Source organism: Dendrobates tinctorius, unplaced genomic scaffold (assembly GCF_039654945.1).
Source record: "Dendrobates tinctorius isolate UK_male_01 unplaced genomic scaffold, ASM3965494v1 ptg000051l, whole genome shotgun sequence".
NCBI classification, from domain to species: domain Eukaryota; kingdom Metazoa; phylum Chordata; class Amphibia; order Anura; family Dendrobatidae; genus Dendrobates; species Dendrobates tinctorius.
Window position 1 is genome coordinate 7,497,393 of NW_027361719.1, and position 23,212 is coordinate 7,520,604.

A 23,212-nucleotide genomic window follows, 5' to 3' on the forward strand; every position below is an offset into this window, starting at 1 on the left:
TGCGGTTGCTGCAGACCTGTATATGGCCGTCCCTCCCCCGCCTTTTTATCCTACCTTCCACCGGTCACCTCCGCTGTCCACCCGTCCCTGACGCGCCCATGCCCGTGACGCAACCGGAAGTAGTCATCGGGTGCCCGGAAGTCACGCGGCCGGCGATGTTCCAGTGCCTCCTCTGGATGATGCAGCGTGTGGCGGCAGGAGCCGAGAGCCCCACTGAGGGGAAGCGGCTCCAAGTCCCGGAGCCACGCTCCACAGGACGCCTGGCGGAGAACCCCCCCCTTAGGGGGGTACTGCCCCGGACCGTCTGACCGGGGGGGGGGGGGGAATGGGGGAGCTGCCGTGTGGATCCATATCCCCCTGGGCCTGTCGACTCCCATCTTGGGTAAGCTCCTTGCTGGATGCAGCGACTAACTTCCTCTGCGGCATCTCTCGTGCCTGTCATTACAGGGACAGGAAAAACACTGGAGTATGAGCGTGAGAGGGGACCTTTAACCTCTCGTGCATTTCCTGTCCCTGTAAGGATGAAAAGGACAACCCCCCATCGTGCTGTCAGGATAGGACGTCCTGGAAAAATGATTTTATTTTTGGGGAATAAATGAGACAGCCTATTTCAAACCCAACCGACCCATTACACCAATTAAAGTAGTGTCCATCATGTAACCATTACATTTCCTGCATAAGGAATGCTTCTCATTTCCTAGCATGGAACAGAAAAACAAACCTCAGAAGGCTAGTGTGAACCTCACGTTCATACCAACTGTGGAGGTCCTGTAGTTTCCGAAAAAGAATACAAAAAAGGACAAAGTAGACCATTTGGAGATTTTCATTTACGATGTTTATTTCATTTTCATCAGTTTATTCAAATCTTCAAAATAATTTTTTCTTCTTCTACATTTGTTTTTAGTATATAGATATATATATAAAAAAAATCCACAAGTGCACCACAGTGTATTAAACATATGGACTGTTAAATGCCCTTTAGCATATCAGTCATAATAACAGCCAACACGCACAGTATGGAGTGACTGGGCCTTGCTCGAGATGCGTGCAGCCTATGCTGAAGAACACTCAGGCCGCACTCATCGTTTCTGATGTCGGATGAACCTTGAACAGATACTCTGCCTATTGCTTCTGAGCAAAACAAAATGGAAACCGAAACGCGAGATCTTTGGAACAGCAGGAACTTGCAGAACAATAAAGTGACTTCAACAAGCAGCTAACTGACCACATACTCAACATGGGAACTGAATTGGATCCCTGAAATCTCTCACAGGATACTCATTTAAAGGGACACTAACAGTAAAGAGGGTTTTTTTTTTTCGAGTTTAATAGGGTTAGCATGGATAAGTCAGTACCAGTTTTTCAGAAACCAAAACTGCAAGCAAACTTTGGCTTCTGTGAAGAGGATTCAAGCACCTGTGCACGAGTTATCCTTTGTACAACCAAAATGATGAGGTCTTTACTCAGTTACAATGGTTTGCCATATAGCGTTGGCCAATCTTTTAGGATAGTGTCCCTCTAAAATAAAGAATAATCATTTATATCATTTGGAGGTGCTTAGAACGTGAATGGGCTTTCACACAATAAGTGTTTTGTCTGCTGGAAAAAAAAAAAAAGAAATCTTGATATATGAAGACCCATTCACTGACATTATAAACATTTAACTCTTATTGCATTCAGAAGATAGTGACTTTTTTGGGACCTCCATTTGGAAGAACATAATCCTCAGAGAGGTGAGCATTAGTGATGAGCGAACGTGCTCAGATAAGGTGGTACCCGAGCACGTTTGTGTTATGAGCGTCTTTGGCGTGCTCGAATACCATGTTTGAGTCCCCGTGGCTGCTCAACACCCACAGGGATTACCTAACAGGCAATCCCTACATGTGATACGGCTGTCAAACAGCCACAAGACATGCAGCCGCGGGGACTCGAACATGGTATTCAAGCACGCCAAAGACGCTCTTAACACAAGCGTGCTCGGGTACCACCTTATCTGAGCACGTTCATTCATCACTAGTGAACATTTATATATAGAAAAGGACGAGTAATAATACTGGAGCGGGTATAATTCCATGTGGCGTCTTTAACCCATGTCATACTTCGAAAATATTGACCTAAATACCCAATATCGGTGGGGATTACTCACTGCCATTTCACAATGCTTGGTGACATTGATTCATGGTTCCCAGACTTTTGATTCCTCAATAGCAGGCTATAACAAGAAATGCATCCATGGATATAAAGGGCTTTCAGTGTGTCCCTAAATTATAGACCCTGATAACTGGGTTGGCATAGGCAATAGCACGGATGAAGCTGCATCCACACTGCATTTGCAGCATCTATCTGCTGTATGTACCAGGAGCATTCATACATATAAGTGAGGTTTACATCTGACTAAAGACTAATCTACACACAGAGTAGAGATTTGGGATGTCACATGAGTTTCATAGCTGCATCACCCCCTTAGGAATGAGGTTTATACAGCTGCGAGGGGACTTCAATATAATAACAGCTGTCACACTACTTTTTCCCATTCACCTCTATGTAAGTGTAGGATAACTCAATAGGTAAAATTCTTCTAATCAGATGGGCAGAAATGTTTATTGTCTTTTCTCTGATAGTGAATTTGCATGATCAGAAATCTAAGGGGTGATAGCAAAGCAGCACTCCGATAATCCAGGTACTGGTGATCCTAGATTACTGGAATTTATCAGTACTCGACCCAAGAGCCATTCACTGCCTGTTTTCAGAAGCTTTGGAGCTTCGGATCATCCTTCAGTTCCTACAAGGCAGTGTAACTCCTTGACCATAACTACAGCGTTTGTTTTTTTTCTGAAAATGTCTGATACCAGCATATAAAACATTACCAAAAAAAAAAAAAAAAAAAAGAGTGAAAGCAAAGACCATAATACCCAGGGACCACAGCTGGACGCTGAAATAGTAGACTGTATGAAATAAGAAACCCGACCTCCGCAAATGTATAGTGGTCTGACGCCATCTACTGGCCAAAGCAGCAAATGTCTGGAAAGACTACGACAGTCCATAAATGTCCGCACAGGACCTAAATGACGACTATATAAGATGTTGCAGCCATGTCTACAAGGAGTCATTTTGTGGTACCGTACAGGCACTTGACAGTCTGAAGAAAGACAACATGGATGCGATAAACGCTTTGTGTAAGTCATTAATATTTACTTTCGCTCCAAAATATACACGTCCTTTTCTATAAATATTGCAGAAAATAAATTGTCTTCGCAACAAAGCCAAACAACCTGCTGAGCTCCAAGTTACCTTCAAAGTGGAATTCTTTTATACCCTTCCTAATACAAAGATCCTATCAGCATGTTTAATAATAAAAGGGTGAAGAGAAGTGAGTGGGAGGTAGGAAGTGGTAGAAAGGGATGTAAAGCTTTTTTTTATTTTTGTTTTTTTTTTTTAATTTTTTACAATTTTTTTTTCCTCTGTATAAAGGATTTCCAGCAGGAGTACGAAGCACCAAGCAGACATCCCACAGCCTTGTTTCTAAACTTCAATCCTGGGTTAATATTCTAAAGCAGAGCATTGTGGGGAGTGCTCACGCAGAGATGTCATTCCTTGTACAAAATTATTAGCCCGCTTGTATTCTCATTTTTGTTACTTTATACCCCCCCCCCCTTTGGTGCCTGCGGATCCTCCTCACCACATGGTATAACCTCCATCTGAGCCACCCATAAAGTAGTTGCCTCTTCTCTGTGTGACTATGACGTTGGCACCTTGCATGGCAGCCAGCTGAGCAGCGTTGGGAGGGCAGCCAGGAGGTGGAGGCTGAAAGAGAAGAACGAAAATAATGATAAAACTGTACAGATTTTAAACAAGCATCACATTTAAAGGGAACCTGTCATGCTGGAAATGTGAAAATGATATCTGATCTGCAGGCAGGAATGGATGATATATCAGACTGATATACATTATTGTGGGGGGATACATTTTATTGAAATTGCTGGCGTTTGTATGTACAGGAATCCAGTGGGCTGTCCTAATCAGTGATTGACTGTCTTCTCCATGTAACTGTGCATGCAGTGATAACTGGCAATCACTAGTATGAGCACCCACTGGACTCACGGGCATACACACACATTGCCCACAGATCACATGACTGTCCTTTTAAAAGGTTCTGTCGGCACAGGATGACTGTTTAAACTATGTCTTCAACGAAGTGCTTAATGGCGGAGCCAACATTTACATACACCTTCACGCCTGCTAGATTTCCATCTATCTCCATTCTTCACCTGTTATTTGATTGACAGCTCTGACTTCATAGAGTCAGAGAAGGGAGGAGATAGAAAATAGCCAAGCAGGTGGGGAGGTATATTTAAAAATTCTGCCACACCGCGAAGAACCGCGTGCCTGCACTTGGTTTGAACAGTCATTCTGTGTTGACGCGTTTCGAGTCATTCTTAAAGAATGTGGATAATTACCAACATAGACAGCTAAACTAATCAACACTCAGCTGCTACCTGCATTATGATATGGTCACATTTTATCTTTGGCAGATTTCTGCTGTGTTTCCTTTTTTTTTTTTAAAGAAAAAAAAAAACAGCAAAATTTTTGCCAGTGAAGCATCTACATTATTATTTTTTTTTTTTTAAGAAATCCTAGATCAAACCTTACTTCACTGCAGCTGCAGATCATCGCGAGCACGGCCATGTGAGGTGCTGCAGCTCATCCCCAAACCTAAGCGATGCAGTAAATGGGAGGTGGCGCTCACTCAGACTCATGAGTCCTTTCCTTCTCCTGACTGTTGCCATGAATTTTATATCCTGAATAAAACCTTTATCCCCCTTCTAGCCCCAGACAATTTATTGTTTTCATCCCTTTTTTAAGCGTCATAACCTCTTTTTACTTTCCAGTCGATATAGCCGTGTTAGGGCTGGTTTGTTGGAGGACAAGTAGCAGTTCTGAATGACACCATTATTTTTTTACAAGCTAATGAAAAGGAAAATTAAGGAGAAGTGAAATGGCAAAAAAAAGTCCTGCGATTTTGCCTTTGCTTTTTGGAGTTTTTGTGGCATCTATTGTGTGGTAAAGAATGACTAAGTAACATGATTCTCCAGTTCAGTCCGAATATGGTGATCCTAAGCGCAAAAATTTACATCACTTCATAAATTGGAAAAGAAGGAAAAAAAAAAAAAAAATTGTTTTGCGTCATCATTTACTTTTTATTTTTCTGTCAATTGAGCTGTAGGATGGTATGTTTTAAGCCCGGTAAGCATACATGTTCAGTGATACATTGGGGTAAATGACATGTTTTGATCGCCTTTTAATTGTATTGTTTTGAACGAGTATGAAGTCTGAAAAAATTTAAAAAAAAAAAACAAATTCTGCAATTTCAGGTTTTGTGCTTTACGGCATTTATCATATTTGTTAAGTAATTTTGTATACGTTATTGATAGATCGGATTTATAGACCTAGTGCACATGTTTATCTTTTAAATGGGTAAGCTTTTGGTGATTAAAACATTTTTTAGAAAAAAAAACAAAAACACTTGTTTACTTTCTCAATATAGTACTTGAATTTGCAAATCCCCAGATTGCTTATCTTATATATTGCAATAATACAGGTCAGTCTCCTTTGAAGACCAGCCATTGGATGGGTTTCACGGTTGTACAAACATCAGCAGGCGAAGGCTGCCATAGTGTCCCACAAACTTGTCGCAAGGAACTGATTGGAATAGCGTGGCCCCAGGACCACACGCTATAACATTACAATGACATTTAACAGCAGTGACTGAACCTCTGCTCTGATCTCTGCTTTTACAGGCAAACACTGGCTGGCACCTTCCTGTTATAGTGTGGGCTCAGGTCCTGAGCGCGCTACCATACATGCGCTGCAGATACACAGCGCATGTTCAGAAAAGCTTAAAGGGGTGTCCCATGAACAAAGTACATTTTAATTAAAAGATCTTGGAAGAATAATAGCTTCAACAACTGGATGTGTTTTAAAGAAAAAAAAAGTTCTTGTTTTCAGAATCTTATAAATGTGTCCCTGCTGTGTACTATGTAATGGCTGTGTCTGACCATACAGGGACATCGTCTGATCATACCACAGCTCCTGGGCAGGGGAGTAGGAGCCCATTTTGGTGGAGTTGGTGTCATGGAAATTAAGGAGTTGGAGGTTTGGCTTACCGACTAAACAGTCCTGGCAAGGCTGTGGAGTTGGAGTCGTGGTCGGAACCCATTTTGGTGGAGTCGGATATGGAGTCGATGTCATGGAAATTGAGGAGTTGGAGGTTTGGCTTACCAACTCCACAGCCCCGCAGGGGAGGAATAAAAAGAGAGTATACAGACATTACAGCATGGGATCACAGCTGCTGCTTTCTGTTTTTATTTCTATGAGGTAAAACATTGCTTAATTAGCTGTGATCCCACTGCTGTAATGTCTTTGTACCGCTTCTCCTGGGCAGGGGAGGACACAAAAGAAGGGCACATCAGACACAGACAGTACACAGTACATACAAAACCTACGACAGAAAAATGATGAACATTTACCAACTGTAATTAAAAAAATACATATTTACCTTATTTTTCGCGTTATAAGACGCACCTGATTTTAAGACGCACCCCCAAATTTGTTGAAAAAGAAATTTTAAATGGGGTCTGTCTTATAATGCCAGTGTCCGTCTTACAAATCATATACATGTCCTTCATCCTGGTATCTATTAAACCCCCATCCTGGCACATGGCCCCCTTTTGCTGTCACATGCCCCCCCATGCTGCTGGCACATTGCCCCCTTGTGCTGGCACATTGCCCCCCTGTGCTGCTGGCAAGCACATGGCCCCCCCATCCCATCCTGGATATGCCCCCCCTGTGCTTAAATGATTTATTATTACGCCGAGAGGCAAAATGGATGTTATTGTTACAAAGCAGAGTTCCAACGGGTATGAACATTAGGAGTGAGATTTTGAGTGTTTTGTAAGTGTGATTGTGACTTACTACCTCCCATTAATCAGCTGGCTTTGTTTAGTCTTGATTGTTCCTTGACTTCCTATGTTTCCCTTTAAAAGCATGTGTTCAGATGTATTATGTGTTGTCTTAGAATAAGGACTGTTTTTTTGTCCGAAACGCGTCCAACTACACGTCCTGATGCGTCTCTTATCATGATTGAGAATCTTATGATTTTTTTAAATTTTGGAATAAAGGAATAAAAAATTTTTTTAATCTAATTACGGATCTGGATGCTGGAATTTTTTTCCTATCTATATATTGCTATTGCCTTGTTTCTGTCTTCGGTTTTGTCTGTTTAATGGCCAGTGTGAACATGCTCCTATTTTGCATGCATAGCAACTTATACTACAGTTCATTTTTTTTTCAGTTTAATTACACAGTACATAGCAGGGGCACATTAATAAAACACATCCAATTGTGGAACTTGAATAATAAACATCTATTGATTACAACAAACTTGTTTGTGGGAAAACCCCTTTAAGTGGTTTTGTTGCATTAGGGTTCCAGCAACACCACTACATGTGAAATAACCAAGAATTTAAAAAATACTAAAATACAGCAGCAATGGCAACAGAAAACTAGTGCAGGCCCGTTCTAAATTCTATTCATACATTCATGATTCAGAAAACTTACTGGCACACTTGCTGAACTTCCTGCACCAAACCTTGCACCAGCATCATATCCACCTTCAACTAGGAGTGTGGAACCTGGGGGATACACTGGGCCAATGGGGTAGTAAGCCATGGGAAGAGAGGAAGTCATGGGAGCAACTGGCATCGTCTGAGCCATAGGCAGATACATGGATGTTCCTGGGTAAGCTGCAGACATAGCAGCCATATTAGCAGCAGCAGCTGAGTGAACATATCCTTGGCGATAAAGCTGCACAGAAGAGAAAATACAGACAGGAAGGGCATTAACAAGACATTTTTAACATATTCCATAAACAATCAAGTGGTATCAAATCATGTATAAGAGAAATGGGGGGGGGGGGGGGGGGGGGAGGGGGGAGAAAAAAGTCATGTGACCCATAAAGAAAATAAATTGGTTATAATCTTTTTTCACGCTGGCAAAATAGTGACTTTTAGGTTGTGATTTAGCCACTATAAGCACGATGATAATGGCCACTGCTGTACAAACATAACAGAAAGGAGACAAATGTAACCAGATCAATGAGGCATCAATACAGGAATTTGTATGGCTATCGGTTGTAAGCTCACAGACTCACTGCAATCTACACACAGATATTATGCAATAAAAGGAATTAGTTTTAAATACGCATTATGTAAAAACGGCATTGCTGAGGTCATCTAGTTGTACCGTTTGACAATTTGGCTCCAGAGAAGAAAAGGCAGCTTATTACAATGTAATGTAGATAGTTTGCCACACAATCTGACATCAGTCACAACTGCATACCCCCCAACGTCCAGCAAGTATTATGTATGGGTCCAATTTTAATTACAGTCATATGTTAAAGTTTGGGCACCCCTATTAATGTTAACCTTTTTTCTTTATAACAATTTTGTTTTTTGCAACAGCTATTTCAGTTTCATATATCTAATAACTGATGGACTCAGTTATATTTCTGGATTCAAATGAGGTTTATTGTACTAACAGAAAATGTGCAATCTGCATTTAAACAAAATTTGACCAGTGCAAAAGTATGGACACCCTTATCATTTTCTTGCTTTGAACACTCCTAACTACTTTTTACTGACTTCCTGAAGCACTAAATTGGTTTTGTAACCTCATTGAGCTTTGAACTTCATAGCCAGGTGTATCAAATCATGAGAAAAAGGTATTTAAGGTGGCCACTTGCAAGTAGGTCTCCCATTTGATTCTCCTATGAAGAGTGGCATCATGGGCTCCTCAAAACAACTCTCAAATGATCTGAAAACAAAGATTATTCAACATTGCTTTTCAGGGGAAGGATACAAAAAGTTGTCTCAGAGATTTAACCTGTTAGTTTCCACTGTGAGGAGCATAGTAAGGAAATGGAAGAACACAGGTACAGTTCTTGTTAAGCCCAGAAGTGGCAGGCCAAGAAAAATATCAGAAAAGCAGAGAAGAAGAATGGTGAGAACAGTCAAGGACAATCCACAGACCACCTCCAAAGACCTGCAGCATCATCTTGCTGCAGATGGTGTCACTGTGCATCGGTCAACAATACAGCGCACTTTGCACAAGGAGAAGCTGTATGGGAGAGTGATGCGAAAGAAGCCGTTTCTGCAAGCACGCCACAAACAGAGTCGCCTGAGGTATGCAAAAGCACATTTGGACAAGCCAGTTACATTTTGGAAGAAGGTCCTGTGGGCTGATGAAACAAAGATTGAGTTATTTGGTCATACAAAAAGGCGTTATGCATGGAGGCTAAAAAACACAGCATTCCAAGAAAAACACTTGCTACCCACAGTAAAGTTTGGTGGAGGTTCCATCATGCTTTGGGGCTGTGTGGCCAATGCCGGCACCGGGAATCTTGTTAAAGTTGAGGGTCGCATGGATTCAATTCAGTATCAGCAGATTCTTGACAATAATGTGCAAGAATCAGTGACGAAGTTGAAGTTACGCAGGGGATGGATATTTCAGCAAGACAATGATCCAAAACACCGCTCCAAATCTACTCAGGCATTCATGCAGAGGAACAATTACAATGTTCTGGAATGGCCATCCCAGTCCCCAGACCTGAATATCATTGAACATCTGTGGGAAGATTTGAAGCGGGCTGTCCATGCTCGGCGACCATCAAACTTAACTGGAATTGTTTTGTAAACAGGAATGGTCACAAATACCTTCATCCAGGAACTCATTAATAGCTACAGGAAGCAACTAGAGGCTGTTATTTTTGCAAAAGGAGGATCTACAAAATATTAATGTCACTTTTATGTTGAGGTGCCCATACTTTTGCACCAGTCAAATTTTGTTTAAATGCAGATTGCACATTTTCTGTTAGTACAATAAACCTCATTTGAATCCAGAAATATAACTGAGTCCATCAGTTATTAGATATATGAAACTGAACTAGCTGTTTCAAAAACCAAAATTGTTATAAAGAAAAAAGGTTAACATTAATAGGGGTTCCCAAACTTTATCATATGACTGTATTAGAGCCCTTACACAATATTCCCTGGGATCAGTAAGTTCGAGGCAGCATGGAGCTGTATCTATAAGTCCAATGTCAGAACAAGTGGGTAAGCAGGCCTGAATAAGCTATAAAACCGCATGCCTTTATTTTTCCCACACTCTAAACGGGAAAAGAAAAACAAAAGTCCAGAATTGCTGTTTTTTTGTCATCTTTCCTCCCCCAGAAAATTAAATAGTTGTATGTATGCCAAAATGGTGCTAATGAAAAGCAGAAAAACCTAGCTTTCACATAGCTAGATAGACAAATCACTAATGCCACAGAATAAGGTTATCATTAGTGATGAGCGAGTATACTCGTTACTCGAGATTTCCCGAGCATGCCCGGGTGTCCTCCGAGTATTTGGATGTGCTCAGAGATTTAGTTTCTGTAGCTGCTAGACAGCCTGAATACATGTGGGGGTTTCCTAACAAACAGGCAATCTTCACACGTATTCAGGCTGTCCAGAAGCCACAAATCATGCAGCTGCAGCGACAAACTAAATCTCCGAGCACATCCAAATACTCAGACCACCCGAGCATGCTCAGCAAATCTCAAGTAACGAGTATACTCGCTCATCACTACATCACTAGTTATCATTAAAACAATAATGAAATTACTTTTTATCCTAATTAAATTCATTTCACCCTACAAAGATGTGTTTTTTCCCCATTTTCCAATACATTATATGGACAAGTAAACGGTGCACTTAAAAACAACAACTCTGCCCATAAAAAAACAAGGCGTTTTACAAATACATTGGTGAAAAAAAATGTAGATTTCTAAAGTATAGATTAAAGTATAATATCTATAAAGATTTTTTTCTTAAATGGATTCGGTTAGACAAAAGAAAAACATAGCAGGTTATATTATACTATACCTCAGAATAAGCAGGAGGAGCGTCTGTGTAGGGGGGCGCTTGAGAGAGATGCATGGCTGCTGGTGGGTAGGCAGACTGAGGATTGGGAGCCTGGGTTGGATAGGCTGGAGGAGTTGGGTATTGTTCTGTAGAGGAAGGACAGAGGGAGAAGTAAAAAGGAGGGTGTCAATACATAGGAAACACAAATATCACAAACCTAGCATTTCAGGCCAATACTTTGACTACACGGTGACCATTCAATGAATGCTGCCATGTAATACACTGGAACGCCAACTGTGGATATCATTATCGGGGGGGGGGGGTTGTTTTACACAGCACCTACATACCATAATTTGCAGTGCTGAACAGATAGTTTCACCATTTACATTAGTCCTGTCCCAAATAATGCTCACAATCTACAACACCAACTCCAGAATAAAGTTAGTACGCTGTCACGCTGTGTAAAATGTAAAGAAGTCAAGAACGTAGCCATATGGAAGCAATATGTGGGTTAACATTTTCTGGCTGAAACATGCAAGGCTTTCCCTGATATCGACGTTGCCTTGACGGAGCATATGGTCTTCTAAACACTATATAATGCTCTGTATTCACAATGCCTTTCAAGATGTGCAAGTTGCTCATACCATTGGCACTAATGCATCCCCATATCATCAGATATGAAGGATTTTGAACTGTGCTGATAAACTGGATGGTCGCTCTTCTCAATTCTCAAGTCCACAGAACACAGCATTCAAGGTATATAAAATGGTGTGTGTGTGTATGTGTGTGATTATATATATATATATATATATATATATATATATATATATATATATATCTCTCTCAACTGTGTGTATGTCCGGGATAGGCATCCGCACCGTCGCAGCTACAGCCACAAGATTTGGCACAGTCACACGTCTGGACCCAGAGAGTGTCCTAGGCTATGTTGTGAGGCGAAATTTTAACCCCACGCGTTCCAATTCACCAAACAATTTTGCCCCTATCTACATAATGGGGAAAAAGTGTGTATCAAGTCCCGCCCCTCATTATGATGTCATAATGGTTGCCATGGCGACGCTGTCATCATAGGTTGCAAGCCCCGCCGCTCATTATGATGTCTTAATGGTTGACTATGGGATGGAGGATAACTATAATTTGCTGTAACTAACCACAGTTAGTTACTATGTCCGGGCAGCGCCGGGCTCATATATATATATATATATATATATATTATATATATAATATATATATATATATATATATATATATATATATATATATATATATATATATATATATATTTTACACATTTTGATTCATCCAAGCACAGAAAAATTTTGCATTTTGTCTTAGTTGCCCACTTTAAACGAGCTTTAGCCCAGGGGGGACAGCTTTATTGCTTGATTGTGTTGATATGTGAATTCTGCTTTGCATGACCCTCCTAAGCAGTTTAGGTCATAGAAAATTGAATAAAGTGATGTCTTGATATCTGCGATCCAATGTCTTACTCCAGACAATTCCATATTCATCTTGTATACAGTGAGCTCTTAAGATCTATGGGCCGGACTCTGATCTCCCTGAGTCTCCGCCTCCTGAGCTTATTATAAATGAGCAGGGGTGTTACCAATGAGACATGGAATGACTGACAGTCTGCTCTCAATCTCACTCAGCTTTGCAGTGAGATCAGAGCTAACACAGAACTGGAGAAATGAACTTTGTCTCATTACAAACATATTTGCATGTGCAGTTGTCCTTATAATGATGGCAGCTAAAAAAAAATAAAAAAAAAAACAAAGTCGCGCTGGAACATATGTTGGTATAAAAGCAATGTGTATGTGCAAATTCACACTTTGGCCATTTAACAGACCCAAGAAATAAAATGATCAAATACCCCTGTAGACTTCAAAATAGATGGGTACAGAGGAGGACCCAGAGCTGACCGTTCAGAAACCTGACCATGGAAAGCTATGCACACAAAATGCCCAGCCCAAGAAGGTCTTAACAGTCAGGTCTGGGTCCTACTCTGTATCCATTTATTTTAAAAGTCTGCTGACACACTGAGAAGTTAGGGTCAGTCCAATTGGTTACACCTTGTCATGGCTTTTAACTTAATATTTTAATCAAAATACTGTCAACTAAGTACCCCATGTTATTTATATGTACCATTATTATTTACTCATTGTAGGATATTTGCTCATTTAGTTTTCATTTTAGGTTCAGAGTTGGTTTTAATCACAGTGCTTCAGCTCTGCTGCAGAGCTGTGCCTGAGAGGAAAACTGCAAACGTGTTTGTAATGAGAGAAAATTCAATCTGCTGTACTATGTTAGTTCTGATCTCACTGCAGAACTGTATGTGAAAAATGATAGCAGGCTCTCAGTCATTACATGTCTCTCACTGTCTACCCCCTTCCATTTGAAAATAAGCTGATGACAGATTCTGAGGGAGATCAGTGTCCAGATCATGGATCCCAACAGCCCACTTACATAAAGAAAAATGTTGATTTCTCTGGAATAATACCCAATTTGTTATTTGCAATCCACAGTATCACTTAATTCAACTTTCTATGACCTGCATGCCCATGTAGACGATTCATGAGGATTGATCCTACTGACAGGTTCCCTGTAACTTGTATTTGTGGATTGTACTACAAAACATTTTCACATTTCTGGAAGTAGTTCTGGGCCCATATTATTTGTATGAGTGAATCCAGCCCCTTTGTTAATGCGGTGCTGCGCCTGCTTGAAGACACTTCTATCATGAGCAACCAATACGGATTGTCAACCTTGTCCCTTATGCACATAGGATTTCTCTAGAATCTGTGAATCTTTGCTGATATTATGTGCCAACTATAAACCTAAACAGCACAAGTCAAACAAGACACACATCTGAACTATAAAAAAAAAAAAAAGTCTCTAAAAATGTATGGCTTTATTAAAAATACCAATATAAAAATATTAACAGTTCAACAGAGTAACGCAATGAAGGGTCACATGAAATACTTGCACGGTTGTATCACATATCACTGGTATCGACCAATAAACAAACTGTTTAAAACTATAAAACTGACGACACCCAGAACAAGGCCTTTGTCGCTCAATATACCTTATCTGTCAAAAATTAAGAGAGCACTGCAAAATTTTCATTTTGTCCGATTTTTGTCTAGGTATATTTTTGAGTGAAATGTAAATTGCTCTTTTATTCTATATACTACTGACATGTCTCCGAATTTCCAAGCACTAAATTTTGTATACATTTTCAGAAAACGAGAAATGGTCAAAATAAAAAAAAAAAAAAAAAAAAAAAAATACAGTGCTTACAGACCTCAAATAATGCTAAGAAAACAAGCTCATAATCATTTAGAAACAACAATACTAATGTATTAACTCGGGAAGAGTTCAGAAATCAATATTTTGTGGAATAACCATGATGTTTAATCACAGCTTTCATGCGTCTTTCACACTGCTTTTGGGTGACCTTATGCCACTCCTGGTACAAAAATTTAAGCAGTTCTTTGTTTGATGGCTTGTGAATATCCATCTTCCTCTTGATTACATTCCAGAGGTTTTCAATGGGGTTCAGGTCTGGAGATTGGGCTGGCCATGACAGTGATTTGATGTGGTGGTCCTTTATCCACACACTGACCTAGCTGTGTGGCATGGCGCAATGTCCTGCTGGAAAAACCAGCCCTCAGAGTTGGAACATTGCCTGAGCAGAAGGAATTGTTTTTCCAGGATAACCTTGCTGAAGCATCCCCAGATCATCACCGATCCTCCACCAAATATCACAGTGGGTGCAAGACACCCTGGCTTGTACACCTCTCCAGGTCTCCGTCTAACCATTAGACGACCAGGTGTTGGGCAAAGCTGAAAATTAGACTCATCAGAGAACATTACCTTACAACAGTCCTCTATGGTCCAATCCTTATGGTCTTTAGCAAACTTCAGTCTGGCTCTCCTTTGCTTCTCATTGATGAAAGTTTTTTTCTGGCTTTACATGATTTGAACCCTGCCTCTAGGAGCTGGTGACGAACTGTTCTTGCCATGCACTTCACCCCAGCTGCCGTCTCTTTTGTTGGTCACTTGATGTCATCCTGCGGTTGATGAGTGACCGTCAAGATGACGGTCATCCCGGTCAGTGGAGAGCTTTGTTGTCCCCAACTTCTGCTGCATGACCCTGTTGTAATGGTCTTAGAAATTTTTAGGATGGCGGCATCATGACGCTCACTGTATCCTTCTGCTAGTAAGCCAGAATTGAGCCCTTCTTTTCCTCACTCAAGACTTTTCTTTTCAACTCCTTTGGAATGGTTAAAAGTTATTTTTTCATTCCTATTACTTTTGGGATATTACTAGCACTTGTTTTGTCATCCAGCTTGTCCTATTGCAAGAGGATTGTGAACACCACAGCAGGGTTTTCTTACTTTCTTTCATTAAATAAGATTTGGTTCAGGTGATCACCTAATCAGAAGCACATTAAGTAGAATGAGGTGCACTCTGGTTGGAATTCAACTGACACTGGAATGGAATGGCTCTCAGACATGGGAGAGAAGCTGATTTTTATAAAACTGTGCAATGGTCTCTTAATTTTTGCCAGAGCTATATATACTACCTAGTGCAAAGTTTTACAGAACGTCTAGCCAATAGTATAGGGCTACTTGTGGGCAGGAAAATAAGAAATAAGTTACATGTTCAATGGACTGGTATGGAATGTTGTCCAGGATTGGCATCCGCACCGTCGCAGCTACAGCCACAAAATTTGGCAAAATCACACGTCTGGACCCCGAGAGTGTCCTAGGCTATGTTGTGAGGCGAAATTTTAACCCTGCGCTTTCCAACTGACCAAACAATTTTGCCCCCATCTACATAATGGGGAAAAAGTGTGTGTGTGTATCAAGCCCCGCCCCTCATTATGATGTCATAATGGTTGCCATGGCGACGTTGATGTCATCATAGGTTGCAAGCCCCGCCGCTCATTATGATGTCATAATGGTTGACTATGGGATGGAGGATGTGTGATGGGTATAGGGGCACTGGACTATGGGATGGAGGATATGTATGACGGGTATATGGGCACGGGACTACGGGATGGAGGATATGTGATGGGTATATGGGCACTGTACTATGGGATGGAGGATATGTATGACGGGTATATGGGCACGGGACTATGGGATGTCGGATATGTATGATGGGTATATGGGCACGGGACTATGGGATGTCGGATATGTATGATGGGTATATGGGCACGGGACTATGGGATGTCGGATATGTATGATGGGTATATGGGCACGGGACTATGGGATGTCGGATATGTATGATGGGTATATGGGCATGGGACTATGGGATGGAGGATATGTATGATGGGTATATGGGCACTCGACTATGGGATGGAGGATATGTATGACGGGTATATGGGCATGGGACTATGGGATGGAGGATGTGTGATTGGTATATGGGCACTGTACTATGGGATGGAAGATATGTATGATGGGTATATGGGCACTCGACTATGGGATGGAGGATATATATGACGGGTATATGGGCACGGGACTATGGGATGGAGGATGTGTGATGGGTATATGGGCACTCGACTATGGGATGGAGGATATGTATGATTGGTATATGGGCAAGGGCCAATGGGATCGTGGATATGTATGATGGGTATATGGGCACGGGAGTATGGGATGGAGGATAATTATAATTTGCTATAAGTAACCACAGTTAGTTACTATGCCCGGGCAGCGCCGGGCTCTTCAGCTAGTTAAATACAAAAATGTTCAATTTCTGATCTGTGTTCAGTTTTCTGTGAAGTATAAAATATGGCTAGAAGAGATTTCCAAATCATTGCAATCTTGTTTTCCTTACATTTCACAGTGTCCTAACTTTTTTTGGAATTGTACATATAGAAGATACATACTAGGGTCACTCATAAAAAGCCATTTCAAGGAGTTGTCCTGCTCTTAAGAAGAATCTGCCAGTTACTGACTGCAGAATCGTGACAGCATGCGAAACTCGATAACCCCTTTTAAAAAGGAGCTCTCAACTACTGGACAATCCATTATTAAAGGGAACCTGTCAGCAGGATTGTGCACAGTAACCTACACACAGTGTCAGGTTGGCACCGTTACACTAATTACAATGAGGATACCTGGTGATGAAATCCGTCTTGTGGTTATTTAATCTTTATTTTCAGTTTGGTGGTAATGATATGCTCATGCTCCGGGGCGGTCTGTGGGGGGTCTTCATGTGGTGCTCTGATTAGCTATTCATAATGCACCCTGCTGACACCCTCCCTCACGGTCCTGCCCCCTAGTCTGCATAATGAATACCATCACATACTGACTGAAAAAAAAGAAAAAAAAAAACTTCTGCAGGCAAGTGCCGGGCATGGCACCTGCGCTGCGGTATAATTGCTTGTTTAGTGTGCCAATAATACAGTTTTGTGATTTCATTCAGCTAGGGGGAAAAAAAAAAAATCTATTTGAAAATGGCGCCCACACAGTAGCAGCTGTGTCTAGCTGTGATCCGATAGCCGCTACTGAGCAGGCAGTGCCATTTTACTGGAGATTAAAAAATAAATTCTCCTCCAAGATGGCGCCGCCTGCGGAGTAGCAGCTATCGGTGTATATAAATTTGATAGCTGCTACTGCGCATGTGGCGCCATTTTACTGGAGATGGGGAAAAAAAACAAATAAAGTGTTTCCCCTCCAAGATAGTGCCGCAAGCGTCTGCGCAGTAGCAGCACCATCTTGGAGGAGAATTTTTTTCTTCATCTCCAGTAAAATGGCACCGCCGATGCATACGCAGTAGCAGCTATCCGATCACAGCTAGACACAGATGGCGCCCGCCGCGCATGCTGTAGCAGCTATTTTCAAGTAGATTTTTTTTCCCCCCCTAGCTGAATCACGAAACTCTATTATTGGCACACAAAACAATCGATTATGCTGCAGAGCAGGTGACACTGCCGGCACCTGCCTGCAGAAGCATTTTTTTTCCCTTAGTATGTTAGGTATTCATTATGCAAACTAGAGGGCAGGTCAGTGAGGGAGCAGCGACCTGTCAGCAGTCTGCATTATGAATATATAATAAGAGTGCCACATACCCCAGCCCCGCCTTAGGGCACAAGACTCTCATTAACTACATACTGAAAGTAAAGATTAAGAAACAGCTACAAGACGGATTTCATCAACCAAGGTATCATTATAATCAGTATAACGGCGCCAGCCTGACACTGTCTGTAGGTTACTGTTCACAATCCTGCTGACATGTTCCCTTTAACAGTACCACCCTGCAGACCAAAATAAATTATACATATATACCGGATCCCAATGTTGGTGCTGTGTCTCGAGGAGGTTAAGTGACATTGCTAGGTCCGAAAGGCAAGTATGCATTTTTTATTATTTTGTTCTGCAGGATGGTGCCAGTAAGAAGAAGAGGTTGTTAACTCCTTAGTATATTTTTCATGTGCGAGAAATCTGGAGTACTCAGATGAAATCTGTGCAAACACAGGAAAAACATACTAATATCACTGCAGATGATGCACTTAGTTAAAGAGGTTGTCAACTACTTTAGCATTGATGACCTATCCTTAGGATAAAGGGCCTGTCACACTAAGCGATATCGCTAGCAATATCGCTATAACGTCACTGTTTTTTGCGACGTAGCAGCGATATTGCTAGCGATATCGCTACGTCTGATACTTACCTCCGACCGCTCCCCCGCTGGTTATCGCTGATCGTGCGAGAACGTCCTGGGCAGTTTCTCGTCGTCAGCTTCCTGCTGTGGAGACGAGCGACGTGTGGACGCAGGTGGGAGGACGTCAGGATCGCCTCCTCTGACAGGTAAGTAGCACCCCCGACCCCTGCTATGTCGCTGGTGAGATCTGCCTGTGTGGCAGGTCACTAGCGACCACTTAGCGATGCACCAGCGATCCTGACCGGGTCATATCGCTGGTCGGGATCGCTGGTGCATCGCCAAGTGTGACAGTACCTTAAGTCAATCAATGTCTGATTGTCCGGAGACCAACACCAGCTGTTATCACTGGCCGCCAATGCTCACTCGCAGAGCTGGCCGTGTTCTGGTAGTGGCTGAGTCTTGGTACTGCACATCCACCTTCTGTTCAAATCAAAAAGAGACGGATGTACATTACCCTTCAGCGGCAACTACCAGAAGGCGGCCAGCACTGAAAATGAGTATTTCTGGCCAGTGGCCACCGCAAAACAATGACAACTCTATCATAATGACCTCTATCATAAGTATAGGTTATCAATACTAAGGCAGTGGACAACCTCTTTAAATTCAACCAAGGTCCAGCGCTGCAAGTCAACAGTGCATTCATGGAGCCAGCGTGCTGCAAATGGCTGTCATTAGGACCCCAACGCTGCAGGGCCAAGAGGGCTGCCCACTAAAACTTTCAGCCCGGGTAAGGAGGGCATTGAACAGGGAGGCAGCACAGAGACCAAAAGTAACCTTGAAAGAGCTGCAGAGTTCCCAAGCAGAGACTGGAGTATCCGTCCATATGACTACAATAAGCCATACAGTCCATAGATGTGGCCTTTATGGAAGAGTGGGCAGAAAAAACCTTTACTTGCTCACAAAAATTGTAAGGCTCATTTTGAGTTTGCCAAAAGACATGTCGGAGACTCCTCAAATGTATTGTGAAAGGTGCTGTGGTCAAATGAGACCAAAATTGAACTTTTCGGCCACCAAGGTAAACGTTATGTCTGGTGCCAACCCAACAACTCATCACCCCAAGAACACCATCCCCACAGTAAAATATGGTGGTGGCAGCATCATGCAGTAGGGATGTTTTTCGGCAGCAGGAACAGAAAAAAATGGACCGAGTCAAGGGGAAGATTGACAGTGCGAAATAAAAGGATATTCTTGAGCAAAACCTGTTTCAGTCAGTCAGTGAATTGAGACTCGGACGGAGGTTCATTTTCCAACAAGACAACAACCCAAAGCATACTGCTAAAGCAACACTCGAGTGGTTTAAGGAGAAATGTGTAAATGTTTTGGAGTGGCCTAGTCAAAGCCAAGACCTTAATCCAATTGAGAATCTGTGGTCAGACTTGAAGACTGCTGTGCACCAGAGGAAACCATCTAACATGAAGGAGCTGAAGCAGTGTTGCATTGAGGAATGGGCAAAGAATTCCAGTGGCAAGATGTGGAAAGCTCATAGAGACTTAACGAAATCGATTTGGGGGGGGGGAGGAATAATTATGCACACTAAAGATTTCAGTTATTTTGTACTATTTAAGGTCTGCTTCACAATGAAAAGAAAACCAAATGTTCAGTTGTAGGCATCTTCTTTACATCAAATAATGCAAACCGTCAAAGAAAAAAAAAAAATGAAATTCCAAGTTGGCAAGACAAAAAAATGGCAATACTTTTGAATACTTTTGCAAGCCACTGTATATAGCAGCCGCAATAAAGTGAGTGTGCCACACTTTGTAGCTACTTACTAATACAGTTAGAGGCATTATCTAGTGGCCTAAAAATAGTTAAAAAAAAAAAAGGTTGCCCAGATACTACAACCTTTTATGCTTTATCCATTGCTTAAAAGTGAACCTGTCAGCAGGAATGTGCACAGTAAACCTACAGACAGTGTCAGGTTAGCGCTGTTATACTGATTAAAACGATACCTTGGTTGATGAGATCCGACTTGTGGTTGTTGTTTAATCTTTATTTTCAGTTTCGTGTTAAAGATATGCTCATGCCCCGAGGCGGACTGTGAAGGGGTCTTCATGTAGTGCTCTTATTGGCTATTCAAAATGAAGACTGCTGACAGGTCACTGATCTGCCCCCTAGTTTACATGAAAGAAGAAAAAAAAAAAAAAAAAAAAAAAACCTTCTGCATGCCGTGGCACCTGTTCTGCAGCATAATCACATGTGTGATGTGCATATAATTACTATGGTTGAGGTTCTCCTGATATTCAAAAATAAATAAAATCCACTTGAAAATGGTGCCCACTAAAGCTGCACAGTGACACCTATCGGTGTATAAAGAGGTGATCCGACAGCTGCTACTTGCTAGAGGAAAAAAGTCCTCCTCCAAGATGGCGCTGAAAGCACAGTGGCAGCTATCGGATCACCTCTATATACATCGATAGCTGCCACTGCGCAGGAGCACCATTTTCAAATGGACTTTTTTTTTTCTAATATTAGGAGAACCTCAACCATATTAAAGGGAATCTGTCACCTATTTTTTGGACTATCAGCTGCCGTCACCACCATCAGGGGCTTATCTACATTCTGTAAGCCCCCAATGTAACCTGAAAGAAGAAAAACAAATTATATTATACTCACCGGGGGAGGGCCCAGGTCCAGTTTTGGTCCGATGGGTGTCGCGGTCCGGTGCCTCCCATCTTCTAATGGTGACGTCCTCTTCTTTGCTTCCCGTCGCGGCTCCTGCGCAGCGCACTGTTCTGCCCTGTTGAGCCGCGACAGTAAGCAAAGAAGAGGACGTCATCGATAGAAGATGGGAGGCGCCGGACCGGACCGCGACACCCATCGGACCCAGACCGCCCCCGGGTGAGTATAAAATAGCGCGTTTTTCTTCTTTCAGGTTACATCGGGGGCTTATCTACAGCATTACAGAATGCTGTGGATAAGCCCCTGATGGCGGTGGCCGCATCTTATATACGAAAAATAGGTGACAGATTCCCTTTAACCCCTTCACTCCCGGAGCTTTTTCGATTTCGTTCCCCTTCTTTCCCGGCCATAACTTTTTTATTTTTCCATCAATATGGCCATGTGAGGGCTTATTTTTTGCGGGACGAGTTGTACTTTTAAATGACACCATTGGTTTTACCATGTCGGGTACTCGAAAACGGGAAAAAAATTCCAAGTGCAGTGAAATTGCAAAAAAAGTGCAATCCCACACTTGTTTTTTGCTAGGTTCACTAGTTGCTAAATATAACCTACCATTATGATTCTCCAGGTCATTACGAGTTCATAGACACCAAACATGTCTATGCTCTCTTTTATCTAAGTGGTGAAAAAAAATTCCAAAGTTTGCTTAAAAAAAAAAAAAGGCGCAATTTTTCTGAGACCCGTAGCGTCTCCATTTTTTTGTGATCTGGGGTCGGGTGAGGGCTTATTTTTTGCGTGCCGGGCTGACATTTTTAATGATACCACTTTTGTGCAGATACGTTCTTTTGATCGCTCGTTATTGCATTTTAATGCAATGTCGCGGCGAGCAAAAAAAGTAATTCTGGCGTTTTGAATTTTTTTCCCGCTACGCCGTTTAACGATCGGGTTAATGCTTTTTTTTTTTTTATTGATAGATCGGGCGATTCTAAATGCGGCGATAACTAATATGTGTATGTGGGATTTTTTTTTTTTTTTTTTTTTTTTTGATTGGAGCGAAAGGGGGGTGATTTGAACTTTTAGGGGTTTTTTTATATTTTTTATTTTTAAACAGTTTTTTTTGTTTGTTTGTTTTTTTTACTTTTCGCATGCTTCATTAGCCTCCATAGGAGGCTTGAAGCATGCAATACTCGATCGGCTCTGCTACATATGGGCGATGAGCAGATCACCCATATGTACCAAATTTAATCCTGTGCTTTCAGCGCCGACCACCGGGTGGCGCTGAAAGCCATCTGACTGGAACAACCATAGAGGTCTCTATGAGACCTCAGGTTGTCCAGGCAACATGATGCCGACCCCCGATCACGTCATGGGGGTCAGCGATGAGCTCATTTCCGGCCCGGCGGCCGGAAATGCTATATAAATGCCTGCTGTCAGCTTTGACAGCGGGATTTAACTAGTTAATTGGCACGGGCGGACGGCGATTCCGCTCGCGCCTACTGCGGGCACATATCAGCTGTTATAACAGCTGACATGTTGCGGCTTTGAGGTAAGCTCACCGCCGGAGCCCACCTCAAAGCAGGGGACCTTACCGATGATGTACTATTCAGTCATTGGTAAGGAAGGGGTTAAAGGGAACCTGTCAGCAGGATTGTGCACAGTAACTTAGACTGACAGTCAGTTCGGCGCCATTATACTGATTACAATGCTGTCTTGTGGTGGTTGTTTAACTCAAAACTGAAAATAAAGATTAATGATATGCTCGTGGGGGGGGGGGGGGGGTCTTTATGTGGTGCTATGATTAGCTATTCATAATGAAGACTGCTGACAGGTCACTGATCTCTCAGCAACCTGCTCCCTAGTTTACATAATGAATATTATATACACATACTAGAAGAAAAAAAAAAAAAAAAAAAAAAAAAAAAAACACACTTCTGCAGGCAGGCTCC

At 41.9% G+C, this 23,212-nt stretch overlaps 1 protein-coding gene across 1 annotated transcript in view; it reads right to left on the reverse strand.

Moving 5' to 3' along the window:
- Nucleotides 1–812: 812 nt before the first annotated feature.
- Nucleotides 813–23,212, reverse strand: part of DAZAP2 (DAZ associated protein 2) — a 30,369-nt gene continuing 7,969 nt past the window's right edge. Inside the window, exons 2-4 of the mRNA XM_073576733.1 lie at nucleotides 10,980–11,104; nucleotides 7,618–7,863; nucleotides 813–3,804 (exon numbers count right to left, since the gene is read on the reverse strand). Of these exons, the coding sequence (XP_073432834.1) occupies nucleotides 3,676–3,804; nucleotides 7,618–7,863; nucleotides 10,980–11,104 (500 nt within the window). The 3' untranslated portion in view covers nucleotides 813–3,675. The remainder of the gene's footprint in view (nucleotides 3,805–7,617; nucleotides 7,864–10,979; nucleotides 11,105–23,212) is intronic.